Here is a 12,569-nt window from a genome sequence, read left to right as displayed (position 1 = left end):
AGTGCCAGGGAAGCCATACATGGTGGACTGCGTCCCCTTTCCCCATCCCAAAATGATATAAGTGTTTTGGAAGGTTTTTGCTGATGTTGGGTACCTCTCTGATCCACACAAAGGTCGCTCCCAAACTAGCTATGTATTCCCCATGGGAAAGACAACGATATCTTGGAGGTCTACAAAGCAGACCTTAGTCGCTACCTCTTTGAATCATGCAGAGATCATCGCTCTTCACAGAGTAGTTTGTGAATGCATATGGCTTCAATCCATAGTTACACATGCTAGAAACAATTGTGGTTTGAAGTCTACCATAGATGAGCCAACAAGCATTTATGAGGATAATGCCACTTGCATTGAACAAATGAAGCAAGATTACATCAAAGGCGACAACACTAACCATATATCGCCTAATTCTTCTACAATCAGCAACAACAGAAGCTCCTCAAGATAAAAGTAAATCAGGTTCGATCTGAGGACAATGTGGCAGACTTGTTTACTAAGTCATTACCCAAATCCACATTCGAGAAACATGTGGTAAGAATTGGCTTGAGGAAATTATCTAAACTCCCATGATCGTAGTCTTCAGGGGGAGGCGCAAACATCATGGAGAGATGTCTACATGTAAATCCCGGAAAGTGAAAGGTGTGTTGTGCTCTCTTTCCCCTTCGACCGAGATTATTTTTGCCCCACTGGATTTTTGTTACTCGGCAAGGTTTTTAGCTAGGCAACCAGAGAAGCACCGCATTTGGGCGACACAAGGGGGAGTGTTTAAGTAAAATCCATATTTGTGTGTTTGGCCCAAACATAGGTTACACTATGCCAAAAACTGCATCACACTACACTTTTTAGTCAACAAAAAAAAAATTTCCGTTGTGTGATCACTGAAACTACTTCACACAACAAGTTTAATGAGATTGGCATTGTATAAGGAGGTCGTACATCAATTTTTTTGGGTCCAAGATTATTGTACAACAGTTTTAAGGATTTGTCTGTTGTCTGAATGTAAAAAAAAATTCCCCCTCACCTTGCTCAAATTTGGGTCGAAATTTTGACTCACCTTGCACAACAGTATTGTTGTATATGTTGTATGAGAGTAAGTTGCAAAATAACATACAACGTATTTTTTTGTTTCCATTGTGCAAGTTTGGAAGAAAATCACATGTACCCCAAAATGTTTGTGAGTAGCCCCAAAAAGGCCAATATTTGAGTAAAATGCTGGTACACGATTTAAGCTCCTACAACGGAATGGCTTATTTGTGTTGTCTAAAAGAGAAATGTATGTCCCTAACGTCAAAACTGCTACTTTGATTGCACATAGGTGGGAATTTTCCCTCCTTTCTCCCTTAACTCAAATTTAACATGTACATGACCAGACAACTTAACTTCATACATGCGTTGTGTGAAAATGTTATTAAAAAAAAAAACCCACCTTTAGTTAGGGCCTTAGTGACTTTGTCTCCCCATCGGCTTGCACAAAGTAACTCTGCCTTCTGGTCTCTCTTCTTGTTCGTGTCTATCTCTTAGAAGCCAACGATTTCCTCTCTCATCTCTCCTCACCTGCAAACCAAAAAGGAAGAAACCCAAAGTTTTGATTCTAAGCAACATCACCACCAAGGTAACTCCCTCTTCTCCTTCTCTAGATTTGGTCTCTTCGCCCCATTCTACCATGTTTTAATTTCCTGATTTTGATTTTAGGGTTCTTTTTGTTTTCCAGATTGGGAAGAGACACTCTTCATTCCTCTCTTTCAGCTTGGGGTTTCGTATGTGGTTCCCGAATGGGGTTTCAATTAGAGTTCCAAAAGGTGGAACGATTCAGATCGTCATCGTCGTCCACCTCCAGTAGCTCTCACTACTTCTCCAAGTGCCTCCTCCGAGGCACCGTTGTTCTCCAGGTCCTTTACGGTCACATCCACTTCCCCAACTCCAACGATATCGTTTTCGGTAAGGTCCTCTCTCTCTCACTCTCACACACGCGCACCCTCCCCCTTCTCTCTCTCTCTACTCTCTAGGTCAATCTTTTCTCATTTTAGATCTGATTTTCATGGAATTAGAAACAAAGATGATCTTTTGATTGTTGTTAAGTGCATGTCTAAATGTGTGTTTATGGACAAGTAAATATATGAGTTTAATTGTTAAGTTGAGATTGAAGTAGTGACGAGTAAAAGGATGAATGGGAATTAATGTTTTATGAATTAGTAATGAATCACGTTACTGACATTAAAAGGATGAATGACTTTGCGAGTGATATCCTCATTTCTTCTGTCAAACCTCAAGTTGGTATGTAAACAAACGTTTCTTGATTCTGGGTTTTTGTTTTTGTTTAGTGAAAATTAATTAAAATGGTTGATGCAATTAAAGATGTAGTCTTGCAACCAAGGCCATTGCTTTCCACAAAGAAGCTGCTTGTTTCCATTGCAGTTGGAGTCAAACTGAAAGATCTCCAGGTCTCTCTCACTTTCACCATCCTATTACTCTCTTCTACATTTCAATCTCTATTATGTCTCGTGGTTCATGTGTTTAATTCTATTTTTTAAGTTTCACATATGACTTTGAGCTCTCAATCTTTCTTACAAATGTATGAAATTTCAAGTGTTTGACCTTCAGGCTTGTTGTATTTTGCTAACCAATTTGTTCCATCTTCCTCAGGATTGGGCCAGTCACAGCCGATTTATCAGGGTAATGCTCAATACTTCTTCTGCTGTTGGTGTTGCAGCATCAGGTACTTCAACTAGTTCAGTAGATTTCCGGCCGGTTCTAGTGGTTCTGCCACCGGTTCTAGATTCCTGCGGTCAAGGGCTTCAAGTTGTGTGGCGGAGGCAGAAAATGGTTCAAGGTTTTGTATTCAGATTTAAGGTTTTAGCTTCTTGAATCAGGGTTTGGCTATTTGTTTCAGGGTTAGGGCTTCGTGCTGATAACGTGCACTATGCCAAAAAGGCCTTCGGATGACAGAACTGTTCTGTCGTCTAAAAAATCAGATGACATAAAAAATAAAAGTCTTGTGTTGTCTGATGAGTTTTGCATTTTGGGAACATTGTGATCTGTATCTTTAAAAGCATTCAAACAACAGTTTTGTATTGTCTGATAAACAAAACAACCACAATCTTTTTTAAATACTATTGTGTGAAGCATATTTGCAAGACTTATTTGTGTGGTCTGAATGCCCTTAAATAAGAAATATGAAGACTTTTATGTAGTGTCTTCTCTCATAGAACAACAATTAAAGGTTGTGCTAATTTACTTTAAACTACAATTATATGTGGTTGTAAAGAGTATCAGAGGACAATTAAGTGTCATTCTACGGTAGGGTTGTATGACATTTAAGTGTTGTGTTAAAGGTTTTGAAATTATACGTATGTGATGTTGGGAAATGGTTTAGACAATAGATATCATATTCTTTTGTTATGTCAGTCTCATTACAACGACAATTTACTGTCGTTTAAGGTTATTAGGATGACAAATATTTATAGTCTGAATATAAAAAGGACGACTAATAGTACGCGTTTTATATTGTCTGTGATCAAGTCCAATCACACTTATTTGTTGTTGTTATACGCTATAGCCAATACTTTCATCTAACTTATGTTGTTGTTTTGCCTTTTATACTACAATTTTATGTTGTCCCAATGCCAAAAAGACAACAGACTTCTAATTGATTTTTGTGTTGTTTTTGGCTGCAACCACACGTTTTGGTGTGCTTTTGTTGTAGCTTGCATTTTGAGATAACACATATTACTGGTCCCCTATTACAATTGGTATGCATGCATTCTGGAAATTAAAATTGCCCATTCATGAAACCATAATATCCACATCCAAAATCATTCATTGCAATTTTCATGAATCCACCATTGTCTCATGTACACAAACCTATTCATGAGCATCAGTTCAAAATGGCTATATCTATTAATCTGGGCAGCCAACAAAATATATGCATGAATCAAGCTTTCATACCCTAAGTTATAGGGCACCCAAAAAATCTAACTAGGCTTCCATCTTTAATAAGAAGCTAACAAAGAACGAGCTCGTTTAGTCGGATTTCCACAGCCAATGACACCAGTCTGAGCAAGGTCTACGAAGCCAATCATGTCAAGCATATTCGATTTCTTCAACACTTGATAAAGGAAGCTATAGAGTAAGAAGATTGTAGTAAGACGAGTGTAGCTTAGCATGCTTTGCCCTAGAAAACCTCCTAGCCCTAGTGTTAAGGGCAAGGAGAAAATTTAGTTTTGTTCTTTGAACTAAGCCCATTTACTTGTCATTATAACATAGTTTCTAGGCTTTCTTTAAATAAGTGAGCATGGGTACCGTCAAATGATCGAACATAATCTATGTATCGCTGTGGTTTTTATACCACAAACTCTTTATCTAACCAGAGATGGTAGAGTGATCAAGGATATGTAATGGTCCTTTTTGGCCTGAGAAATATTAATATATAGACATGATATTCTTCAAAAAAAAAAATTAATAGACTTTGGTGTATTATGGGGTGGGTTTTTTTTTTTAATCAATAATAATAGGGTTTTCATTCACTAAAGCCAGTTTGGCACGGATACATATCAGTCACTGCTCATAGGCAAGTAAGACGAGCGATATGCTAGCACCACTCACTACTACATATCAATGCTCACTTATTCCAAGTGAGCCTATAAACTACACAAAGGTATAGTAAATAGGCTAAGTCACAAAATAAAGAAACTTAAATTTTCTCCTTGCCCTTCTCACTAGGGCTAGGAGGCTTAGTAAGGTACTCAAAACAAGTGGATTGTGCAGCAGCAATCTTCTTTGATTTGGGTGGATTTTTTTTTTTTTAATCCCAGTGGCCTGTCTCTCTTCTTTGTTGGCTCCATAGTAACTGCCACGATCGGCTCCTTTGGCACCAGAATGCTACCCGGGGCTTCCAGGAGTCCTCTAGAAACCTGGCTGAAAACTTAGTCAAGAAACATGAGGTCTTCAACTTCTTTGTTGGAGCATCATGCATATCCACTTGTTTGAACAAGTCCAGGAGCAAAATCTTCAGCTTTTTGGGAGAGGCCTCAGAGGTGGGAGGGCATACCCTCTTCTCAATTCTTGGCTCCACCTTGGCAGGAACATCTGTGTCACTATCCAACTTCTCAGCAGACTGCCCCGTATCTTTATCATCTTCAATGAGAACCAGCACAATAGGTTCAATCTCAGCATTATCATGAGGATTAGAGACTGGGACTAAGGCCAGTGAATTATCCGTTTTTTTTTTAAGTAACTTCTCCCACAGTATGATAGGTTTACGGCCAGGAGTGTCATGACTAAATAGAGCCCTATTGACTGGTGGAAGGACCGGTGTTTGTACCCCCTAGAATCGAAACATGCCGTCCATGAATGTACCTGCATTAAAACTCAGCGATGGAGCGGTGATCTCCACTCTCTTATCAATATTGGCTCGAACCCCAGTATGTATAGTATCCACCCCACTAACCGGACACCGATTCCCATCATGCATCAGAAAATGGCAGGAGTTGCACATACCTACCAAGTTTTCGAAAAAGAATGAGATATATGCTTCTATCCCCGGAGCAAGGCGGAGCGTTTTCTACGTAAAGAAGGGTTTGGACAATTCATGAGCAACTCGAACCCTAACTTTACCCACAGTGTCGAAAAGTTTGTCATCCATTTCTAAAAACTTTCCCGCTACAGAAGCAATAGCTTGGATCATATCTGGGTCCTCAAACGCAGGTGGGATGTTGGAGATCCTCACCCAGAAGAATAAAGAGTTCATCTTCACCGAACTAATCGGCGACATGCCATCATATTCATTCATCACAATCGGGGCATGATTAAAGCTCCATGGACCACCACACAACACCTTGTTTCAATCACGTTGGAGGTCAAAAGCGAGCACAAAATGGTTCCGCTCTCTCTCTTGGATCTTATATCCTTTATCGAGCACCCATACTCGTCTGAAGAATCGCCTGCTGTCGTTGAGGGCAGCAGGCTGCTTTGCCAAGGGTTTGGCCAGTACGTAGGATTGCCGAGGACGGCGTTGTGCACCCCCAGTTCGATCAGACAAATCGATAAGTTCATTGCTGGCTAAAGCAAGAGATGCCGCAAAGGAGGCAGTGACATCCTCAATGGACTCCATGGAGGTGAGGAGATCACAGGAAAAGCAGCCGGCGGCCGCCGTAATCACTCTTAGGGTTTGGATGCGTGTAGAGAGAGAAACACACGCTTAGGGTTTTTATTATGGGGTGGGTTTGATCTGATATATGACTAGAAAATTGGGTGTATTATAAAATTCTTATAAAAAATAAAAAATACAGCTAACACACAGCAGCAGATAAAAACACAAACCGCACATAACCCATTCACAAAATCATATTTATTAAATTCTGCTGGCATTACTTAGTCCGAACACGTACTTGTACAGACATCACTCACTATATGCTAAGGCACTCTTGAGGAAGGAAGTTCAAACAAGCAAATTCTATTGAGAAAGTGAGGACAAACAAGTGTCAGGTCCTGTCTACTTGCTCCATAAAAGATACAGTATACACCAGAACCTCCAGATTGATGAATAAACTGATAGTCCTTCCCTGAACCAGCCAGTTACAAAATTCATCAACCACTTTTATAACAAATTGAACACGTAAAACTTAACAGACTGAGAAAAACTTACACATCTAGCAGTATTGTTTCCTCGGCAAGCCAAAGCAGTAGACCTTATTTTGAACAACAAAAGTTTGCAAAGCTAAACAATGGAACACTGAGATCAATATAAAACATACAGCAAATTGAAATTAAAAATGGTAGTAGAGAGAACGTCTGGGTAGTCTGCCGCTCAGACAATAACCTCTAGCAGTAAATTTGGTTATGAAATGGGAACAACATTAGCTTTGCTCAATAGCACTTCATTGACTAAATTGTCTAGGGTTATGGATGAAGAACCAAGTGGACCACTGGCCTTTTCTGCTAGCTTCTTCCACTCCATGACCTTACTTTTCATTTTCCTACCCTTCTCTCCCTCCATCAACTCTTTAACAAGCTTCTCTACTTCGTCTCTCTTCACATCACTACTGATCTCCATGCCGATGCCCCACTCATTGCAAACATAGCGACAGTTTATAGGCTGGTCACCACTTAATGGCCAACAGAGCATATGCACTCCAGCAGAAATACTCTCCATGGTCGAATTCCAACCGCAATGTGTTAAAAACGCTCCGACTGATGGATGGTTAAGCACTTGTTCTTGTGGGCACCAACTTGCTACTAGACATCTTCCCTCTGTTTCAGCCACAAACTCAGGTGGCAGAATCGCTGATTCCCCAATAATCAAATCAGGTCTAATAACCCACAAGAAGGGAAGCTTGCTATTTGCAAGTCCCCAGCCAAACTCAATAAGATGGTCTGCTCTAATGACTACTAAACTGCCAAAGTTGACATAAACAACTGAATTTTTTGCCTTAGAGTTGAGCCATAGCAAGCACTCTGTTTCTTCTTTCCATAGACTGTACCCCACGGACTTCAGAGGGTGTTCTGGTATCTGATTGATAAGTAATTGGAGAGGGCCAATGGCATAAACTGGTGGAAGCAGAGATGTACTCTTAGAGAGAGAATCTAGAACATCTGGCTCCAGGGCATCAAAAGTATGAACAACAACCGCTGAAGCTTTATGAACTCTCTTTACTGCTTCCAAGGTGAAGTTAAACAAGATGTTGTCGGGGTTTGTCGTTCTCCAAGAGCTTGGGAGATCCCTGAGACGGATATCTTTAATTCCGGGGATCCAATCTATTACCTTGTCCACAGATCCAATTGTTAAACAGTTCTCATCTGCAACAACCAAGTGAGGAAAAAATTCATCATTTATTTAAAAACAGAGAAGTTAAAAGTGAAATTAAACAGTTGATTCAATAATGCTTTCAGTACCTTTGAGTGGTGCAAGTCCTTTTTCCACCAAAGTGGGAAGTTGTTTACATCCCAGGAATCCTATTGCAGCCAACGTAAAGAATTGCACTACAGGGATGCCCAGTTCTTCAGCAGCTGTGATGGTGAACGTAAGGAAACCATCAGAGACGATGCAAGTCACGGGAACCATATTTCCATTTAGTTTGTTAAGGATGTTACGAAACGGATGCAAGCAATTTCTTCTGACGGAATCACAAAGCAAAGGGATGTTTTGGGTCTCACTTTCAACTGAATTTGGAAGGCCATCTGGAATAGTTTCAAAGCGAAAATCAGGCAAGGCATCAAGAGAGTTGGGTCCAAGAGATTTAAGAAAGCGCTTGTGATTGAACTCTGTGTTGACGAAGGTAATATGAAAACCTCTGTGGTGGAGGATTTTAGCTAACTGAAGCATTGCCTTTATATGGCTTTGCATTGGCAATGGAATGCATACAGCATGAGGCTTATTACCGACTTCCATAGATTATGTATTCAGTGAAATGCACTAAAACTTTAGAGGAATAACGTTTATGTGCGGCTCTGCATAATCACAATCGTAAGCAATATAGTAAGGATGGAGGGGGGTTGCTATATCTGTTAAGTTTCTTTGCGTGGTAAGATATCTGCTGCATTTTCACACAGGTAGAAATCTAATCTTGTCTTTTCCAAAAAAAAACAAATCGAATCTTGTAGAAAATCAAAACGGTATCCTGCAGATTAATGAGCAAGTTCTTTTTTTTTTTCTTTTTTTTTTTAAATAAAGGGCTTGTGCGGCTACCCTTAAGCCTTGATTAATTAAACTGAATACAAGGGGGGACTTAGAGCCTAAACCTCTGATTACAATAAGCATCTAGAGAATTTCCCGAAATAATATCAGGAGTCTCTACAAAATACATGCATTCTAACAAGCACCAATTAGTAAGGAGTGCACTACTAGCTACTCCAATTGCTTTGACATAGCGGTGACATACCGAAAAAATAACTCGATTACAACGAAACATAATTACTAAAATCACAGCTTTCCCACTATGTTACCGCCGGAAAATAATTCCGACGACACTTAGTTTCATTTTGACACTAGGGAGTTGAGACCATTTAATTGATCGTCGCCTCGTTAGGCCATTAAGATACTTAGAGTGCACGCACTGGCATTTAGCCTGACTTGTCCTACAAAATAGATGTAGGGATTTATTCCAAGCCGAAGGCGAGACAACACTAACCAACTAATAGAAATAAAATTAAAAACATAAATAAAAAAATCAACCCAGGCCAGACCCAAAAGAAGGGCCCAACCCAAGCCTCTACCAAGGAAGCAAGGGAGATCCATGATGTCATCCAAGCCTGGCCCAACCCCACCACCGACAAGCCACCAACTGCACCGTGCCGCCAGAGTCGCCGGACCGCCGCCATCATCATTCCACCCTCCCTACAGCACCACGGAACAGCGCCGTCGCTGTCCAACAACCCCAACCCTAGATCAGTTCGAAGAGAACCAAACCAGATCGGATTGATCTGAACAGACCCAATCCGCGCAGCCATGACCTCTGCACCGTCCAGCATCATTCCTCCAACCTTTCCTCGCCATGGAAACATACATCCACGGCCAAAGAAATTCATCCCCATATCAGATCGAAAAGATGTGACCCAGATCGGACAGATCCGATTAGACCCGAGCCGCACCACCACGACCGTGGCTCCACCCAACAGGCTCCGGACTCGCTCCACCATGCCATTCCATAGACCAGACCACCGAGGGGCACACCAAAGCCCGACAGCCGCCATGATCTTCCCCGTCCTCACCACAATAACCGCTACCACAAACTCCTCGATCTGAACCAAACGTCAATTGAGGACTCCGGCTCGCTCCAGACCCACAAGGGGCCGACAAAGGCTCGTCCGACGACGGCGGAAGGCTCTCTGCCAGACAGGACGGAAGCAACCACTTTTGCTCTCAAGCGCGTGAACGAGCGCGTTCTCGATTGCTCAATAACTTATAGTTTATTTATAAATATTTTCATGAGCAAGTTCTTTTATGTATAAGGTTCAAAACTATTATAAAAAATTTGGGGTATCTAGTCATAAAGCTAAAAACCCAGAATAGTAAAGAAATAAATCCTTTCAAAAAATAAATAAATAAATAAGCAAAAAATGAAAGAAAAAAAAGTTAAAAGTATGATCCATCTTGCTGGCCACTTCTCTCACCAAGTTGTAACCCATGTATGCAAGTGAATCCCCCTTTATAGAGATATAATTGAGAGATTCTTACATAAGGCAAACGTATCACGTGACGGTGAGAGTGTGAGACAACCCAATCAAAACTAAAAAAAATTTAAGTGTGTTCCGAATTTATCCTTACTTGTTAAAATAAAATACCTAAAACACTTCATTGCATATTCACTTATTAGACAACTCTACCGGTCACAACTCTACCAATCACGTGATACGTTTGTCTTACGTAAGAATCTCTCATAATTAAATAGGTTATCATCTCCTTTTCTTTGAATATGTCAACCACTTAATCCACCTGATGGGCCAGTCCCTCCTTATTTGGAGGAGACAAAGAAAGAAAGCAGGAGATGGGCCAGCTGCAAAATGAAAAAGCAAAAGAAAACATGGAGGCATGTTTTCTGCGCAGGAAACAGGGAAAAGGTGAAAGCAAAAAGGTAGCAGAAAACATGCAAAAGAAGAAAGTAGAAAGCATGCATTAAGAGAGAGCTGAAGAGAGAGTGTGGGATATATAATCCCATATCGGCAGTCGAAGAAGCACAAGAAAGGAAGAGTGCAGAAATCCTGAAGGCAGAGTCAAAACTGCAGAAGGAAGAAAACATCTTCATCCAAGTAGAGAGTGAAGAGTGTTTTACTACATGTTGAGAGTGTAGTTGTGGTTAGGTAGCAAAACAAGTGTGAGAGAGAGTTTCCTTCAAGTAGTGTTCTTGGAGTTGTGTATCTCTTGTACCCACATTATCATAGTGGAAGTTCTTGTTGTTGCTGCCCCGTGGACGTAGGCATCTTGCTGAACCACGTTATATCTGGTGTTCACTTTCCTTTACTCGTTTTATTTCTTTGCATATTATCCTTTTGTGGTTGGAGTTATTATTTTCATTCTATTAATTTTCCCAACAGTGGTATCAGAGCACTTGGTTCGTAAGGTGTTAGAATGGAAAGTTCACGGAGTACCATGATCTGACTCAACCACTCTAATTGGATTACATGGAAGCCGAGAATGGAGGATATTCTCTATTGCAAAGATTTGAATGAGCCAATCGTAGGAGAGGCGGCCAAGCCGGAAGGAACTTCAGCTCCGACTTGGACGAAGATGAACCGCAAAGCGATCGGTCATATCCGCGAATGGGTGGATGACAGTGTATTCCACCATGTGTCTAATGAAACCAATGCATGTGAATTATGGCTGAAGTTGACGTCCTTGTTCGAGAAGAAGACTGCTGCCAAGAAAGCATTTCTAATCAAGGAGCTCGTAAACATGAAGTACAAAGATGGTGTTAGAGTGACCGAGCACCTCAACAACTTCCAAAGTACAATCAATCAATTGGCCACGATGGACATGAAGATTGATGACGAGTTGCAAGCCTTGTTGCTATTGGGATCATTGCCGGACAATTGGGAGACCTTTGTTGTAACTGTAAGTAATTCTGCTCCAGATGGTGTATTGTCTATGGATAATGTTAAAAATAACATGTTGAATGAAGAAACTAGAAGAAAATCTTCAAGCTCGGACAATAGCCAAGTCTTTGTGACGGAGTATAGAGGAAGGAGCAAAAGCAGAGGACCCAAAGGCTATGGAAGGAGTGTGAGCAGATCCAGAACAAGATTCAATGGAAAATGCCATCATTGTGGTATTTTTGGCCACATGAAGAAGAATTGCAACAAGTTGAAGAAGGATCCGAAGGAGGGTCGAGATGGCAATACTCATCAACCGAACGATGACACGAGAAACACTGCAGCTTACGTGTCTCATGATGAATGTGAGTTCCTTTGTCTTGAAGGTGAATGCTTACATATTGATGATTGTCCTGGTGTTGCATGGGTCGTTGATTCTGGAGCCTCTTTCCATGCTACTCCACACTTGGAGTACTTCATTACATACCAAGGCGGTGACTTTGGGACGGTGAAGATGGGCAATGATGGTTACTCCAAGATTTCAGGAATTGGAGATATTTGTTTTGAGACTGATTTGGGCAACAAGCTTATGTTAAAAGATGTTAGACATGTTCCGGGTCTACGTCTCAATTTGATGTCAACCGGTGTGCTTGACCGACAAGGGTTTCATCAACATGGAGGTGATCAAAAGTGGAGGCTTACCAAGGGATCGTTGGTGGTTGCTAGAGGGAAGATGTGTTGCACCCTCTATAAGACATATGGCAAAATATGCAAAGGAGAGTTGAATGTTGCAGACGACTCTTCTCCAAGTTTATGGTACAAGCGGCTAGGTCATATGAGTGAGAAGGGATTGCAAGTTTTGGCAAAGAAGTCTCTGATCCCCTTTGCCAAAGGTACCTCACTTGACTCTTGTGATTATTGTTTATTTGGTAAACAACATAAAGTTAGTTTCACAAGAACATTTACAAGGAAAGAAAATGTATTAGACCTAGTACACTCAGATGTATGTGGCCCCATGGAAGTTGAATCAGTAGGTCATAATAAATATT

At 40.9% G+C, this 12,569-nt stretch overlaps 1 protein-coding gene across 1 annotated transcript; it reads right to left on the bottom strand.

Moving 5' to 3' along the window:
- Positions 1 to 6,515: 6,515 nt before the first annotated feature.
- On the bottom strand, positions 6,516 to 8,427 carry LOC112188182 (7-deoxyloganetin glucosyltransferase). Its single transcript, XM_024327248.2, has 2 exons — positions 7,888 to 8,427; positions 6,516 to 7,791 (listed from the first exon to the last, which is right to left on the bottom strand). The coding sequence occupies exons 1-2, from the start codon at positions 8,381 to 8,383 to the stop codon at positions 6,833 to 6,835; spliced, it is 1,455 nt and encodes a 484-aa protein (XP_024183016.1). The 5' UTR covers positions 8,384 to 8,427; the 3' UTR covers positions 6,516 to 6,832.
- Between the last annotated feature and the right edge of the window lie 4,142 nt (positions 8,428 to 12,569).

The sequence above is a fragment of the Rosa chinensis genome, chromosome 2, assembly GCF_002994745.2.
Source record: "Rosa chinensis cultivar Old Blush chromosome 2, RchiOBHm-V2, whole genome shotgun sequence".
In the NCBI taxonomy this organism is placed as follows: Eukaryota; Viridiplantae; Streptophyta; class Magnoliopsida; order Rosales; family Rosaceae; genus Rosa; species Rosa chinensis.
Note: the sequence above shows the minus strand (reverse complement) of the source record. Positions and strands in the feature narration are given on the sequence as shown.